This window comes from Mustela putorius, unplaced genomic scaffold, assembly GCF_011764305.1.
Source record: "Mustela putorius furo isolate JIRA1106 unplaced genomic scaffold, ASM1176430v1.1 tig00000580_pilon_pilon_pilon, whole genome shotgun sequence".
Lineage (NCBI taxonomy): Eukaryota > Metazoa > Chordata > Mammalia > Carnivora > Mustelidae > Mustela > Mustela putorius.
The window spans coordinates 9,910,525-9,926,968 of record NW_025421423.1 but is presented as its reverse complement, the minus strand read 5'-3'; the positions used below and the strand labels follow the sequence as shown (position 1 = coordinate 9,926,968).

Here is a 16,444-nt window from a genome sequence, read left to right as displayed (position 1 = left end):
TGAGATATACTATCAGTTGGTAGTCTGGGGACAAATTTAAGTCTATATAAACTCATGAGCAAGAAATGCACATGAGGAGGAAGTCCCTTAGTCTCTGTGCGTAGTTTCCCCGGACTATTCTGGGTCCATAGGGAAGTGTACAGAACACAGTTTAAAGAAAGGACCTAGGGGCGCCTGGGTGGCTCAGTTGGTTGGGCGACTGCCTTTGGCTCAGGTCGTGATCCCGAGGTGCGGGATCAAGTGCCACATCAGGCTCCCAGCTCCATGGAGAGTCTGCTTCTCCCTCTCAACTTCTCCCCTTTCATGCTCTCTCACTCTCTCTCAAATAAATAAAATATTAAAAAAAAAAAAAAAAGAAAGGACCTAGAAGGAAAACATATTGCATTGGATAAATGCTTTGGGCTATGAGTGGGAATGCTGTGTAGATGTTAATGGCATTACGACCTTGTTATTTGCGGGGAATGAGATTCTGGGGGAGCCACATCTGGCTTTTTTTCTGATCACCAAACTAAAGAGGCTTACTTCAACCTTCCATAAATCAATACCCTCTTTCTAGAGTCACAGGAAATTTAAATTCATCTATTATGTATACACTGGAATCCCATAATTGCAAATCCATCAATTTCCTACCTGTGCTTCAGAAGGTTTTGAAACCAATGTACTGTCAAGAACTTTAGGGTAATAACATGTCCCAGAGACAATCAAATGACATTATTTGTATTCTGGGCTCAGCTATGGGATTCATCCTTGAATCCATCTTTGAATCCAATCATTGGAGGCACGTGGTTGTGAGTAGTTCTGCCAGATCCACGCTGTTTCGTTGACTAGTAGGTACCACCCCTCCCGGCATAGGATTGAGCTAAAGCTCCATAGCAAAGAAGACAAATGACAAAGTCATTAATTCATTAAAGTCTGGTATTACATTCCTATTGTCTACTCTAGATCTTTTGTTTAAACTAAGCTCTCTGTTAAATGAGTCATTAAATGGGAGTATTTATTTTCATAATTATTTTCATATTTTCATAAGTATATTTGAATTTTACAGGTCTTAAATCAGCAGGAACTTGGGCCGAATTAAACGTTTTAATGTCTGACATGTGCAACTAAGGGGTTAGATAACCTATTTTAGCTACCTGTTTTTCATAAGAAAACCAGGAACTCTAATTCTTAAATTATCAAGTCCTTTCCTCTAACAGATATAATCCACCATTCAGCTTTAGAGATAACAAAGATATAAATGGTTCAATGCAGGTAATACTTCATATTTCCACAGGGATAAAGGATGCAGAGCTCTTCCACATGTATCTGCTATGTTCCTGTAATCCTCACGTGTGAGAAGGGTCTCTCTCATGTTTCCACAAGTCTCCAAGTTGGTTTCTGTGAGGGCTCTCTTCACATTTATCAACCTTATTTTGTTCACCCTCGATCACATATACCTCATTTTTCAAAACAAACAGTAAAATGTTTTCTGAGGGAAGCATTTTCTACTCATCCATTTGAGATCTGTTATGGGAAAACTCTTTCCTTATCATTGAAATCAGACTGAGTAAAACAGTGATTTCCAAGCCTGTTTTTAACCTACGCTTCCCCCCTCCCAAACAACATCTTGTGCAGATCTTGGATACATAAAATAGAGGCAGGCTGCTCTGTCTGGAGCTCCGGGGGTAGCAGACTCCAAAGCCATCTTCCTCATGGCCTCTGTCTGGCTCCCTGCAGCTGTCCCTGAGCCACCTCCCGTGAAGCATAAGTGCATCCCTCACAAATTATTCATCAAGTTGACACTGGAACATGCAAAAGGCTGTCAACAGCTAGTGGCTTCAGAGCAAGGGCTGCCCTGGGTGATGACAGCTGGAGCCCCACTACACAATGCTGTGGCTTGGGTCAAGTGAAGGGACCTGGTAGTCATCGAGTAGAGTCCTGTCCGGCAGGTGGGATCCTTGGGGGAAGAGTCCCAGAATGTTTCCCTGAGCAGCCACTCCTGTTTGCTGCAGGGTTTGCTCCCCCAAGACCTTGACCAAGAAGTTGATGTACCTCATTGCCAGGCGAAGTGTTTCATTTTTGCTCAGCTTTTTGTCTGGAGGGTGAGTGGGGATGAGCTTCCTCAGCTTGGCGAAGGCGCTGTTGACGTTCTGCTGCCTCCACCGCTCCCTGGTGTTTGTGAAGATCTTCCTGGTCATGTCTGAGCTCCTGAGACAGGAAAGAGAAAGGGCCCTGAGGGCCAGTACTGTGTAAGCGATGGTGGGTGTCGCATGTCCAGCCAAGGATTTGAGATGTTAGATCTTTTTGACCCACGTCAAAATTTAGGAAATTCCACTTCCTCATTTTTAGTTTTGGGGGTTTTGTTTGTTTGCTTGCTTGCTTTTTCTTTTTTCTTTTTTTTTTTTTAATATTTATTTATTTATTTATTTATTGGGTTTTCTAATAAGAGAAGAAAATGTGGCAGAAAAAAGGACAGGGTAAGAACAATACCCTTCAGCCTTTTTCTCCTGAGCTGTTTTGAAGCCTCCTGTTGCAAGGTGGTTTTATCCCAGTATCCCCACTATTTATCACCAACTCCTCCAAATTATTCAGAATCAGGCATAGTATAGGATTTAGTGCTTGCGCAGATAAAATATACATTTAGCCAATAGGGAGTTAAGTATGGAGTCTCAAAAATAAATAAATAAATAAAAGCTGTAGTCCTGGGACACCTGGGTGGCTCAGTGGGTTAAGCCTCTGCCTTCGGCTCAGGTCATGATCTCAGGGTCCTAGGATCGAGTCCCACATCGGTCTCTCTGCTCAGCGGGGAGCCTGCTTCCTCCTCTCCCTCCTCTCTCTCTGCCTGCCTCTCTGCTTACTTGTGATCTCTGTCTGTCGAATAAATAAATAAGTAAGTAAATAATTTTTTTAAAAAGCTGTAGTTCTAGATTTCCCTAATAAGATAATTTGGGGAATGACGATAATAGTGCAGCTCCCCTCTTAGCAGACAAACCTCACCTGGAGAGTTGGGTCTCACTGCACAAGACCTAAAATATCCAGCCTGGACCACGTTTAGAAGAGGATGAACAGAGTGATGAAGTGTCTTGAACCCCTGTTGTATGAAAGACAGAAGTGGGGCTATTTGGCATGACCAGAAGAAAAGACAAGAGACAGGTGGGTGCTACAGAAAATATTCAGGCCTCCACAAGCCTGTGCTTGGGTGACCTTTCCAACTTGGGGAGAGCTGATTATCACCATCTACTGCCAAATTTTCCTTTGCCATTTTTAATCCATAAAGGCACAGGCCCCTTTTGCCAGGCAGCCTGGATTAACATGCGTTAATGGGAACGCAGATGATGCAGGAGCAAACAAAGCCCTCTGAGATCTGGCGTGCGGTGGGCGCTCTACTCTGAAAATAGGAACCCGTCATCCCTACTGAAACTCTGGGTGATAAGGAAGCAGTACCTTCACCAGATCCCTGCAGTCCTGGAGGCAGGTCCAGCAGGAGCTCAGCACAGGGAAACGTCACCATCTCTGTCAGAGGGTGTGTGTTCTGGTCACAGCAGCAAACATGAACCAGCTGTGAGGCACTGCCTAAGTCACTTGACCAACCCGAGCCTCAGTTCCTCAGCTATACAATGGGCATGAATTATACCATCCTTTCTTCACAGTTTGATGTGAAAGCATTCTGGGAACCATAAGCTGAGGAACTTAACTTTGCTTTGTGCCAGGCATCATTTCTCACGCATTACCTCACACTGCATACATACGCAAGCAGTGTTGGTTGTAGAGACAGTATTGGAGGCACTGCTGGGATTGGCCAAGGGCCACCGACATGGTCCAGAAGTCATTTCACTACACTGTGTGCTGGCATCTCTGCCCTTCGGTAGGAACCAAATGACATCTCAGTTAATTAGAACAAGGCACTCTGTTACCCTCAAGCCCTGACTCTATAGGGATCCGTTGCCAATGGAAGCATCTTCGTGTGGGTAAGGACAGAGGCTTTGGAGCCAGAACTTGGTTTGGATTTTTGTTTCTGCTCCTTAGCTGAGCAATCTACTTAAACTGTCTGTGTATCAAATGCCTCGTAAGTAAAAGGGGACTCGGGGTGCCACCTGTAAGGACACATAAGATGATCCACATAAACCACTTTAGTGAAGGGTCTGGCACACAGCCAGTGGTCAATAAATATTAATCACAATTATTACCTCTACCAATAAAACAGTTCATTGCAACATAGCATTTTTCTTTCCTAATGAAGCAGCTACAGTGCAGTAGAAAAGGTCTGAGCTTGATTTATGGATTTGTTTGTTCTGCTCTATCTGTCTATGGATGTGTGTGTTGGGGTGTGTGTGTGTGTGTGTGTGTGTGTGTGTGTGTGTGTGTGTATGCAGAGCAAAATACCTAGATGGATTCAGGCTAAACTGTTGACCGTGGTTCCCTGGGGGAGGACCATGGGTTGGGGGCAGATAGAAAAAGGAGATGGGTGTGTTTTATCTGACATAGGTGGGTAATATTTTACATTTTTATAACTAAAAAGGATTCATATATTATTTGCTTCATAATTGACAAAAGCTAAAAAAGTTTATGGGCCTTAATGTAGAAAGACCCAGCTGTGAATCTCAGCTCCCAATTTCTTAGTTATACAATTCTGAGAAAATCACTTAACTTCTTTAAGCCTTGATTTCTTCTCTAGAAAATGGAAATAAAGCCATTTCCAGGGTTCTTGTGAGGTTTTATAATATATTCTGTGAAGCATATAAATACATAAATGAGGCAATACAGTGCCTGCTACAAAGGTGCTTAATAAATACAAGGCTTCTCTTCCCTATGCAGATGGGAAGGGTCGTTACTCCAAAGAATAGCATTTTTCAGTCATGCGTATGGCCCCAGGACACTTCCCCATCCCTGCGCTTGTTGCCTTTCCCGCTTCTGTCTGTATTGGAGACAGAGGGCTCTGTTGAGAACCCAGTGATAAGGGAAAGGGATGGCAGCCCAAGCACTGGCTGGTTTCAGGCTCCTTCCACCAGCCACTTGGGTCTCTGTGGAGAAACGTTTAGTAGGACCCATGATCCAGATACAATCATACACACTCTGAGCTTACGTATCAACACTTACTGACCATATGTGGCGGACATGGTGCTGCCCGCTGGATCCTGAGGAAACCAGTGCCTTGTGAATGGAGAGAGCAGCACCTACTCCAGGTATTCTAGGGGCCTTCCAGGCATACCATGTATCCTTCCAAACTGAAGGGGGTGGACCAGGTGATGTGGGGGGCCTCTTTCTGCTCTAAAAAGCCACAGTGCCCTGCCTATTGCCTTTGATCTTACTTGGTCATGTCTAAATAGCCTCATCTTTTATCTACAATAAAAAATATGAGTGTTGTCAGAACTGTAACCAAGTAAAATTAACATATGACAGTTTGAACCTAAATTAAGGGATTTTAAGATAGAAAACTATCCAGTTTAGCTTACACTGAGGCTGGCTGCGTTGCAGCCGGGACTGTGGGAGCAAAGTTATTTTCAAGCTTCTCTTGTCAAAAGAGAGTTTAGCTCACTCACTAAGTCAACTCTGGTCCCTTGTGGTCGGGGGAGGGGGGGAGCGTCTTTTTCAAGCTAGAAGAAAAAGATTAAGCAGGATAAACTAACTGGTGTTCTCTTCTAAGAGGGCTCGATTCTATTGTGCTAGAAGCAGACAGAGGAAATCAGGAGAGGAAAAGATGGGCTTCAGAAATGTAGCCTGCCATCCTAGAAGGAGCTTAATAATGCCTTGTTGATTTATCCTCAAGGGTGTTACTCTCCTCCACAGGGGGAAATAGAAATCAGTTCTTTAACAAGCTGGGAAAATTCAAAGCAGTGGTCACTGGGAAATTACTAATGTACTCATTAAATCAAAGGAAAATTGCACTTAGTGCTTTTCCAGTTGTAAGGACTGATTACTGCTAAGCTTGATTTCAGAATAATTTAAGAGCTTAAAAAATGCACCAGATGCTGCAGAATCAGAAAACATCTGATAGATGTCAAAACAGAGGTAAAACATGTTGTCCCAGGTCACATGGGGAGTAAGTGGCACAGCCGTGTGTCCCACGCCTCTGTATTGATGCATCTTTGTCACCACCGACTTCTGCTAGGTCAGAGTACATAAACTTTTTGCACCATGGTTTCTTCTGGGAGTCTGGGGAAGCCTAAGAGAGGACTCAATCTCCTAGAACAATGATTCAAAATACATAAAGTAAAAAGCCTTTTGTTCCCTCTTCAGAATAATTATTTTAAATGCATGAACTGAAATACATAACACATAAAATCACCAAATAATTATTAAAATAATTTTAAAATGCAAAACAATAATAATATGTTTTGTTTTTAACATATAAAGTATTTATTACTATAATTTCTACACAGTGATATGTAATCAAAAGATATGCAATGTCTGTGGATTAAGGTATTTAAGATTTCTATTGGTGACCTCATCACTAGTACTACTTTTTATTACCTACATTAGTAAATAAAGGAAATGGTAAATTTAGATCAAAGGTTACTGGAAATGAAGATGTAATTTTTTCCCACCCAAGCATATAGAACCCCTGATTTTTAGTTCCATGCCTCTGGTTGGGTAGGTGTCACGGACCTGGGGTTAGGAATGCCTAGGCAAGACGAATGTAATGGTAAAAATAGTAGGAATATAGGAATATAGGTGTGCACAAACTTCTCTCTATTAGATTGTCACCACTGAAGTTAACAAGTTACCAGAGAGAAGAATGACAGTTACGCACCTACAGAAAGTGACCAATGCCCCCAAAAGGGATTGCTGCTTTTTTGTGACAGTGGTTTCTGCACACAGAGCCTGGGGCACCAAGAACATTCCTGCGGTGGCCTGTCCCAGGCGTTCGGACTCACATGGCTCTTTGTTCATAAGACTTAAAATTTCTCCTCCAGTCATTTGGTCATGTGCATTTGTCTCTTCTTTTGTCTTTTTCTTGAAAATAAGTGAAAACAGACTCCAGAAAGAAAGAGATGGAAGGTAGCCTATAGAATTGGGTTAGGGAAAGGTACAGAAACTCCAACACTGGGAATAGTTTTGCCTTTTGAAATCATTATAGAAGTAACACATGCTCATCCAAGAAACAGACAAACAAGCAGTACACAAGTGCATAAAGTTAAAAAATAGAAGTGTCTCTATCTATCTATTCAATCCTACTCCCCAGCAGTAGCCAGTTTGGTGTGCGTAAATATAATATAGATCCTTTATATAGAATACATATGTCCTTTAAAAATCGGAACACATACACATAATAGTATGTGTTCAACTCTGCACGTTGATGCTCTAAATAAATACATTCACCGTGAGTAACTGTCTTTGGGAGGGCACCCCGCTCTCCCCGAGAGCTGCCTCTTCCACCTGCGCCTCGCCGCCTGACACACCTGAATTCTCCGCCCACCGCGCCCAACCTGTAGCCCCAGCCCACTTCACTTCCTTACTTCTGTCTTTTCCTTTTTATAACCTTCACTCCCCCTAGCCTGAAGTCTGCATCCAGGAAAGCAGCCGGCGCTCAAGTTACGCACCTGCCAGGTGCGGGGAAGTAGCTCACCCAGACGCAGAAGCTACCCTAACGGCCCTCGGGGGTGCTGCGGGGTGCGTTCAGCATCGCATACCAAGGTGAAGCAGCCAGGCTGACGCACAAGGGCATCGCTTTGCTCCCCCGCAGTCGCGCCACCACCCCTACTCAGAAACCCCCGGGTCTTCTCACTGAGTCGACTTGGTAGCTGCTACCAAGTCGCCTCCACACCTCTGTCCTCCCGGGCGAGTGAGGCTCGGATTCCGGGGCTGCGCGGGAGACCGGCTGGCCCACGAACCCGGCCCGGGTAGCGCCCACTCCCCCCCCCCCACCCCGGGTCGACGCACCTCCTCGCCTGGAGCCGGGAGACCGCGCCGTCGTTGTCGCCGTGGCTGGCCGTGTGCGCCCTCGCCTGGACGCCGCGCCGCCACCGCTGCCTTTATAGGACGCGGTCCTTTGTCTCCGGGACTCACGGGACCCCTTCCTGCACGGGAGTCCCCCCCTTCCCTCCCCACTCCCTGTTGCCCCGCTTCCCAGGCCCACAACCCAGACCCACTAGATCAGCGGTTGTGGGGGTGGGATCCGAAATCTGCGTTTTCACTAAACATTCCAAGAGATGAAGATGCACAGTGATACACAGTGGTCACTGCACTGGGCAGACACCCGGTTCAGGCATCTCGGGGTCCACAGTGCTCAGCACACAGCTTGGTTATTTCAGTGGCCTTCTACTCGGCTTTCTTCTTCTATGCAGTCTCTGATATCCAGCATCACCCAGAAGAAACCTATGAAAATCCAGTTTGGATTCATGTCACTTCCTGTTCAGAACCCTTATGTGGCTCTCCATTTCACTGAGAGTTAATCTGAAGTCTTCACAATGGCCCCTAAAATACTCTTCACCTGACCTGTCTCCTTCTTCTCTTCCTGTGGTTTAGTCAAATGTAGCCACCCTGACCATTGTTGTTTCAGGAACACACCAAACACCCTCCTGCCTCAGGGCCTTTGCATTGCTGTCTCTGCCTCCAACACTCTGCCTCCAAGTTATCCATATAGTTTCCCACCTCCACCCCCACCTCCATTCATTCATTCCATCATTATCACCTACTATGGCCTACCCTGCTCAGGTGCAGGGAGACAACTTCAAACAAAACAGACACAAATCCCTACCCTCAAGGAGCTGAGATCCTTCAGATCTTTGGTCAAACGTCATCTTCTCATGCAGAGTCTCTGAGAATCACATCTAACATTGTACTTCACACGCATAGGGACTCTTCATCAACCTACCCTGCTTTATTCTCTTTAGTGCTCATTCCCATTTAGTAATTTTTAAAAAAGATTTTATTTATTTGACAGAGAACACAAGTAGGCAGAGAGGCAGGCAGAGAGAGAGAGAGAGAGAGAGGAAGGGAAGCAGGCTCCCTGCTGAGCAGAGAGCCTGATGTGGGGTTCCATCCCAGGACCCTGGGATCATGACCTGAGCTGAAGGCAGAGGCTTTAACCCACTGAGCCACCCAGGCATCACCATCACCACCCCCAATTTAGTAATATTTTACTTATATATTCTATCTCCTCCCAACCCCAGTGAATAGGCATTCATCAAACATTGGTTGATTAATGAATGAATAAGTAATTAATTTCTAGACATCACATTCTCTGAAGGACCCAGCATAGAATTTAGTACAATAAACTCACAATGCATTACAGCATAGTGGATAAGAGTAAAGGATTCAGGTGTTGCATTACCCAGGTTGAAACCTCTGGTCTAAGCATGGCACTGACACAAAAACAGACACAGAGATCAATGGAGCAGAATAGAGAATCCAGAAACAGACCCTTAAATCTATGGTCAACTAATCTTTGACAAAGCAGGAAAGAATGTCCAGTGGAAAGAAGACAGCCTCTTCAACAAATGGTGTTGGGAAAGTTAGCAACATGAAGAAGAATGAAACTAGACCATTTCCTTACACCACACACAAAAATAGACTCAAAACGAATGAAAGACCTCAATGTGAGACAGGAATCCATCAAAACCCTAGAGGAGAACACAGGCAGTAATCTCTTCGACCTCAGCTGCAGCGACTTCTTCCTAGACACATCGCCAAAGGCAAGGGAAGCAAAGGCAAAAATGAACTATCAGGACTTCATCAATATCAAAAGCTTTTGCACAGCAAAGGAAACAGTCAACAAAACCAAAAGACAACCAATAGAATGGGAGAAGATAAAGGGCTAGTATCCAAAATCTATAAAGAACTTATCAAACTCAACACCCAAAGAACACCCAAAGAACACCCAAAGAACAAATAATCCAATCAAGAAATGGGCAGAAGACACCAACAGACATTTCTGCAAAGAAGACATCCAGATGGCCAACAAGACACATGAAAAAGTGCTCAACATCACTCATCATCAAGAAAATACAAATCAAAACCACAAAGCGATACTACCTCACACCAGTCAGAATGGCTCAAATTAACCAGTCAGGAAATAGCCACTCTGGAAAACAGCATAGAGGTTCCTCAAAAAGTTGAAAATAGAGCTACCCTACAACCCAGCAATTGCATTACTGGGTATTTACCCTAAAAATACAAAGGTAGTGATCCGAAGGGGTGTGTGCACCCAAATGCTTATAGCAACAATGTCCACAATAGCCAAACTACGGAAGGAACCTATATGTCCATCAACAGATGAATGGATAAAGAAGAGGTGGTATATATATATAATGGAATACTATGCAGCCATCAAAAGAAATGAAATCTTGCCATTTGTGACGTGGATGGAACTAGAGGGTATTATGCTAAGTGAAATTAGTCAATCAGAGAAAGACAATTATCATATGATCTCTCTGATATGAGGAACTTGAGGGGCAGGGCAAGTGGGCCATGGGGAGTAGGGAGGGAAAAAATGAAACGATGGGATCGGGAGGGAAACAAACCATAAGAGACTCTTAATCTCAGGAAAAAAACAGGGTTGCTGGAGGTGTGAGTGGTGTGGGGAAAGGGTGGCTGGGTTATGGACACTGGGGAGGGTATGTGCTATGGTTAGTGCTTTGAAATGTGTAAGCCTGATGATTCACAGACCTATACCCCTGAGGCAAATAATACATTATATGTTAATTAAAAAATAAAAAAGAAATAAAAGAAATCTCTGGTCCACCCCATTTATGTGATCCTAGGCCAATTATATAACTTCTTCCTCCCTCAGTCTCCTCATCTGGAAAATAGGGACAGTGATAGGATTGTAAGGACAGCTACTGGCTCGCTTCCCTGGGAGAGGATTATATAGCCCCACCCATTGCCATGGACTGACAGTGCCTCCCTCACCTGTAGGTGATGGGAGAAGACTTCCCCAACCACCGCTGGGCTTAGCCATGTGACTTGCATCAGCCAATGAAATGTGAGCAGACCTGCTGTCTGGGGTGATGGAGTGGGAGCTTTAAGAGTGATTCTAGTTGGGCTATCATGTGAACGATATGTTTGGGGTTGCTCTTTCAGCCTGAAAGGTGTGGAGCAAACCCATAACCAACCATGGTTCTCATGTAACATGAGTGAGGGTTAAATCTTTGCTGGTGTAAGTCACTGAGACTTTGGGGTTATTTGTCCCCCTCCTCAAAAAAAAAAAAAATGCAGTTCTAATTATAAATTTAAAAAGCTGTTGCATGAATTGCTAGAGTCTCGGGAGGTGAGAAGGTGAAGAAAATGCTACATCTGACTTCATGGAATTCACAGCCTTTGGGAGGGAGAGACATGACAAAAATGACTAAATACAAGACAGTCCTGAGTGTCAGAGAGTATGAACTTGGAAATGGGGAGGAACACTAATTCTAGTTGGAGGATCAGAGATTGCTTGTGGGAGGGATGGCATTCAAACCAGGCCCTGACACAAGGCTGCCTCTGACATTTGTGGGACGCAGGAGAAAGGAACCAATGGAGACTCCTGACCCATTCCCATTCTGTTCTCACTGCTTAGCTCTGTTCTACTCTGTGAAGGGCCTTATGTGTATGATGTGGACTTCCAGGTCACATGGACCTAAGGAAGAGCCCTGTGTAGGTTCTAAAAATGGCCACTGGAGCAGAAATTCAGGTCCTAGATACCTGGTCTAAATCCCAGGGTCCTGGATACCCAGAACGTGATCCAGAATGTGGGAAATGGGCCCCAGCTGGGTACTGGAGGAGGGCTAGTACAGGGCCATCTAAAGTGTATCTAAAAAAGCAGTGGTCCCGGGGCGCCTGGGTGGCTCAGTGGGTTAAGCCGCTGCCTTTGGCTCAGGTCATGATCTCAGGGTCCTGGGATCGAGTCCCATATCGGGCTCTCTGCTCGGCAGGGAGCCTGCTTCCCTCTCTCTCTCTCTCTCTCTCTCTCTCTGCCTGCCTCTCTACCTACCTGTGATCTCTCTCTGTCAAATAAATAAATAAAATATTAAAAAAAAAAAAAAGGCAGTGGTCCCAGTTGCCTGGATATCTGGGGTGAAGAATGAAGAAGATTGCAGGAATTACACTGGTAGGAGTGGAGAAGACAGTCATGTGACACCAGCTGTGTGGACTGAAGATGGGAGCCATCCGTTTAGATTTACAGGATACAAGGCTCATTCTGGTGGCAATGCAAGGGATGAATTGGAGGGTGAGTTGGACAAAATTAATTGGTCAACTTGTGCACAAAGGGGGCCTTTAGAAACACTACTTGATATTTCCAGCAAACATCCCCAAGTTGTCCTCTTTCTGCTCTTCTGTCTTCTCTGTGCTCTGTGGAAGTGGAACTGTGGCCTCCCACTGCCCATGCTTTTCTACCATGCCCTGTTATTTCACAATTCTGATAGACCGGAGGTTATATTTTAAACCAAGGGCTTATACAACCTTTATCTTAGCCGAAAGCTTGTAAGGGAATATATGTGCTTAGTGGCATATTCTGAGATTGTAAAGAAAAGAATTGTGGCAACTGGACCACAAGATCAGAAACGTGTGATGCAAAATAAAACAAGAAGCTGTAAGTGGGATCTGTGCACAGCTGGACACGAGCTTCAGAGAAAGGGGCACAACTGACCAAGGTCAACATCTGTTTTCTTCTCAAACCTGTCTTACACACTATTGCTGCCTTTATCATTGTTAAAATGGGGAAACATTTGGGGGCACCATGCCACCAGCAGTGATTCTTCAGATGATGGGCCCTCTCCTATCCCAGTCTCCCAGTGCTGGGAGTTAGGGGCTAGGTCCGGTTCCTCCCGGGAAGGGGTTGAAGGAGGAATTTACATAATCCGATTATTGGGGGATTAAGTTTGGGCAGCTAAACGCCTCTGTGTGCTCAAGCTAAAACCCTTACTATTCATGGCTCCCACTGCCCCCTGGAGAGACTGCACCTGCAGACCCCTGGTGAGGGAAAGGCAGGTCGCTAGGAGAGCCTGGTTCTACTGGCTTAATTGATCTGTCTGGATTAGCTTGTGAACACTGGACCTCTAGTCTTCCGCGCAGGGGTTGTCTGCTTAAGGAGAGACCAAACCTGAGGGTTTCAGAAGGGATTTCTGTCAGCCCAGGTGGTTGTGGGCCAAGGTCATTTTGGCTGGAGGTCAAGCATCAACTTTATTTATCCAATCTTAAAACTCCTTCCTCCCTTCTCATTTCTAACTCCCTTTCCAATCCCCAATTCTGCATTTCCAGGACCCAATCCATCCATCCATCCATCCATCCATCCATCCATCCATCCATCCCTTCTTCTGTCCCTACTGTGTATGCAGCCATCAATTCATTCATCATATGGATTAGCTAGTTCTTGATAGTTAATAGAATTCACTAGTAAATCCTTTCAGGTAGGTTTTGTTCCTTCAGGTGCTCTATCTCTTAAGTTAATTTTGGTACTTTGACATATAAACTTTGACATTTTCAAAATCATTAATAAAGTATTATATACAGCTATTTGATGATTTTTTAAAAAAATATATATCTGGAGCACCTGGGTGGCTCTATCAGTTAAGAGTCTGCCTTTGATCCTATAGCTCTGGGATCGAGCCCCATGTTGGGGTCCCTGCTTGGTGGGGAGCCTGCTTCTCCCTCTCCCTCTGTCCCTCCCTCCCGCTCATGCTCTCTCTAATAAATAAATAAAATCTCTTAAAAAATGAAAATAAAAAATATATCTACTGGTGTTTGTGTTGCCTTTCACAGTTCTCACGATATGTGTTCTCTCTCTTCTTGATTAGCTTTGCAGAATCTTATACATTTTATTGTTCTTTTTGAAAACTACCCCTGGGTTCCAACATTTTTAGGATTTTCTAATGTATCAATGTCTACTCTATTAAATCTGTTCTTTCTCATTTGCTTATGTTTATTTCATTCTCTCTCCACCTCCCATTCTTAGATTGAATGTTTATTTTATTAATTTTCAGGCTATGAATTTTCTTCTGACATACCTTTGGTGTCACTCTGTGTTTCCATTTATACTATTGTTGTCATTAGTTTCTAACATCTGCTGTTTATTTTAATTTTTCTTTTTGAAAGTATTTTTAAAATTTCTTTATGGTGGTATTTTTTTGGAAACAATTTTCCATTAATTTCTAATTTCACTGTGGTATTGTCAAAGATATGCTCTCTATTTTTTTGCTTTGGGATATTCATTGAGAACTTCTATTTGGTAAAACATATGATCAACTCTTATAAATGATCCATAAGCAATAGAAAAGTAGGTAAATATCCTGTTTGAAAAATAAAGTGTCTAAAAAAAATAATAAATAAATAAATAAATAAATAACGTGTTTTTATATACCTCCAGTAAATCGATTCTTCACCTCCTTCTTGGAAGTTTTGGTCTGTTTTAATCTCTTTGACAGAGCTGTATGAAAATCACCCTCCACTGCTTCATGTCTGTTCCCTCCTTTCAGTTTTTCCAGGACTACTTGGTTTAGATCTTTATATTTTAAGATACAATGCATTTGAAACATGAAGACTCATGGAAGCTTCATTGATTAAGAGAATAAACCCCATATCAATATAAAAATGGCCTTCTTTGTCTTGCTTCTTGTCGTGAATTTTATATTATGATAACCTACTCTGCATTTCCCAAATAAAACTGTGCTCATTATTTTACAATTAATTCGTAGGTATGTGGGTGTGACTCTTGGTCACAGGTGTTATCTTTCTGTGAAACTTTATTCGGTAAATTAAAATTCCTTAGACTCTGGTGTTTTAAGGAAGCCCCATCACCATGGTGAATTCTTCAAAGCAAATCTCATTCTGGTTTACTTGCTCATTGGCTTGCCTGCTATACACTGTAAATGTCAAGAGGGCAAGGACTTAGCTTCGTTAATCACTAAACCCCACAAACTGTGCTCGCTGCTCATAAAAGCTGCTTGATAAGACATTTGTTGAATGAATGCAAGACAGCGCTGACTCATTTCTCCAAACAGCTGCCCCCAGCCTTCTGTCCCAGGACACATAGCTTGTTTCTATGGAATGAATGTTTCCAAGGCCATGGGAGGGTTTTGGTAATTGTTTGTTTTTTTAAGGAGAAGAGAAGAGCATTCTGGCTGCTGTACCCAGGATGGGCGAGAAAAGATGTGAGAAGACTAGCTAGCAGGCTGTGACAGGACAGCAGATACTCTTCGACCTCGGGGGTGATATTGAGCCCTAACTGGGGGCCAAGTACCAAACTCTCTATCCCATTGTTTTGCATGCGGTCCTAGGTGTGATGCAAGGCGTTACAGCCAATTTTTCCATTTCATATGAGAAATTATATGCTTTGATTATAAAGTGACATAACAAGTTATCATCCTTGACAAAACAAAATATTGCTCCCAAACAAGCAAAATACCAAAAAGTATGCCCAAAGAAGCAAGATTTCACCTGCAGCTGACTCTGTTTTACCAGTGGTCCGTAGACAAACATCTTCGCAGAGCCAGCAGAAGCTGTAAATTCTCACGGACATTAATGTCACTCCATTCACAGGACCCACAGGGCCACTTAGTGCTAAGCTCACCTCCTCGGAAGCTTTCCTGCCTCCCCTTCTCTAACCTCCTGCAAATAAAAAAGTAATAAAGCAAGTGGTTGCAGAGAAGAGTGGGTGACATAGGAAACCAGGGCATCTGGAAAGACAAATAAGCTGACATGGTCCACCTCTCTACCGGAGCTCTGGAAAGGGCGTTGGATGAGTGAGAGCTTTGGTCTTCTCTCACAGGGAAAGAGATTTGGCTGCTTTATCACAATTTTTGGACTTTCCTGTGGTCATTCCCTAGTCATGACAGCAAAGGAAAGATGCTGGAATCTGCAGACCAGTTTCTGATATGCACTGGTCTCAAGGCCCTGGACATACTCACAGATAGACACAGTCAAGGAAAACATGGTATTGCTTTAGAAGGAAACAAACCTGCTGTCCACTGGGTTTTTCCCCTGCAGCATACAGTGACTTTAGTTGACAAAGGAAGAGAAACAATATCACTCTGTAAACAAAGTTATCCTTACTTGGAAGGCTGCCATAGGCTGCCGCCAGACATCCCGCATTTCAGAAGCAGCCAACACTGAATCTCAGGGATGATCCTCCACCAGATTCAAATGTAAGACCCTGTCTGAATAAAGAAGAGGGGAAAGGTGAGTGGTTCATCCACAGTCAGATTTGCAAAGATTTCCTGCACTGATGTAACACTCCCTTCTTGATGCCTCTTCTTGTTTCCTCTGTTTTCTCTGTCTGCTGTCTAATCCTGTGCCTTCCTTGCCTGGGATAAATACAATGATAAATACAATGATAAATACAATGGTTCTGATTGCAAGGAGAGGAATTTATTATTTGTTTTACAGGTCCATGCTGCTTTGTTGCCTTCCCAGGTAAACTGGCTACTTATTTAAGAAATATTTAAGAATTATTTTTTGAGAATTTTATTTAAGAAATTAAAAACTGATTGAATTGTTTCATTGTTTAAAATAAAACCCCACATATTTTACCCTTCTGAGGCTGGTTTCT

General features: G+C 43.5%; 1 protein-coding gene across 1 annotated transcript; it reads right to left on the bottom strand.

Annotated features, from left to right (window-relative positions):
• Positions 1-316: 316 nt before the first annotated feature.
• On the bottom strand, positions 317-16,047 carry TAL2 (TAL bHLH transcription factor 2). Its single transcript, XM_004747745.2, has 2 exons — positions 15,949-16,047; positions 317-2,211 (listed from the first exon to the last, which is right to left on the bottom strand). The coding sequence occupies exons 1-2, from the start codon at positions 15,978-15,980 to the stop codon at positions 1,860-1,862; spliced, it is 384 nt and encodes a 127-aa protein (XP_004747802.1). The 5' UTR covers positions 15,981-16,047; the 3' UTR covers positions 317-1,859.
• Between the last annotated feature and the right edge of the window lie 397 nt (positions 16,048-16,444).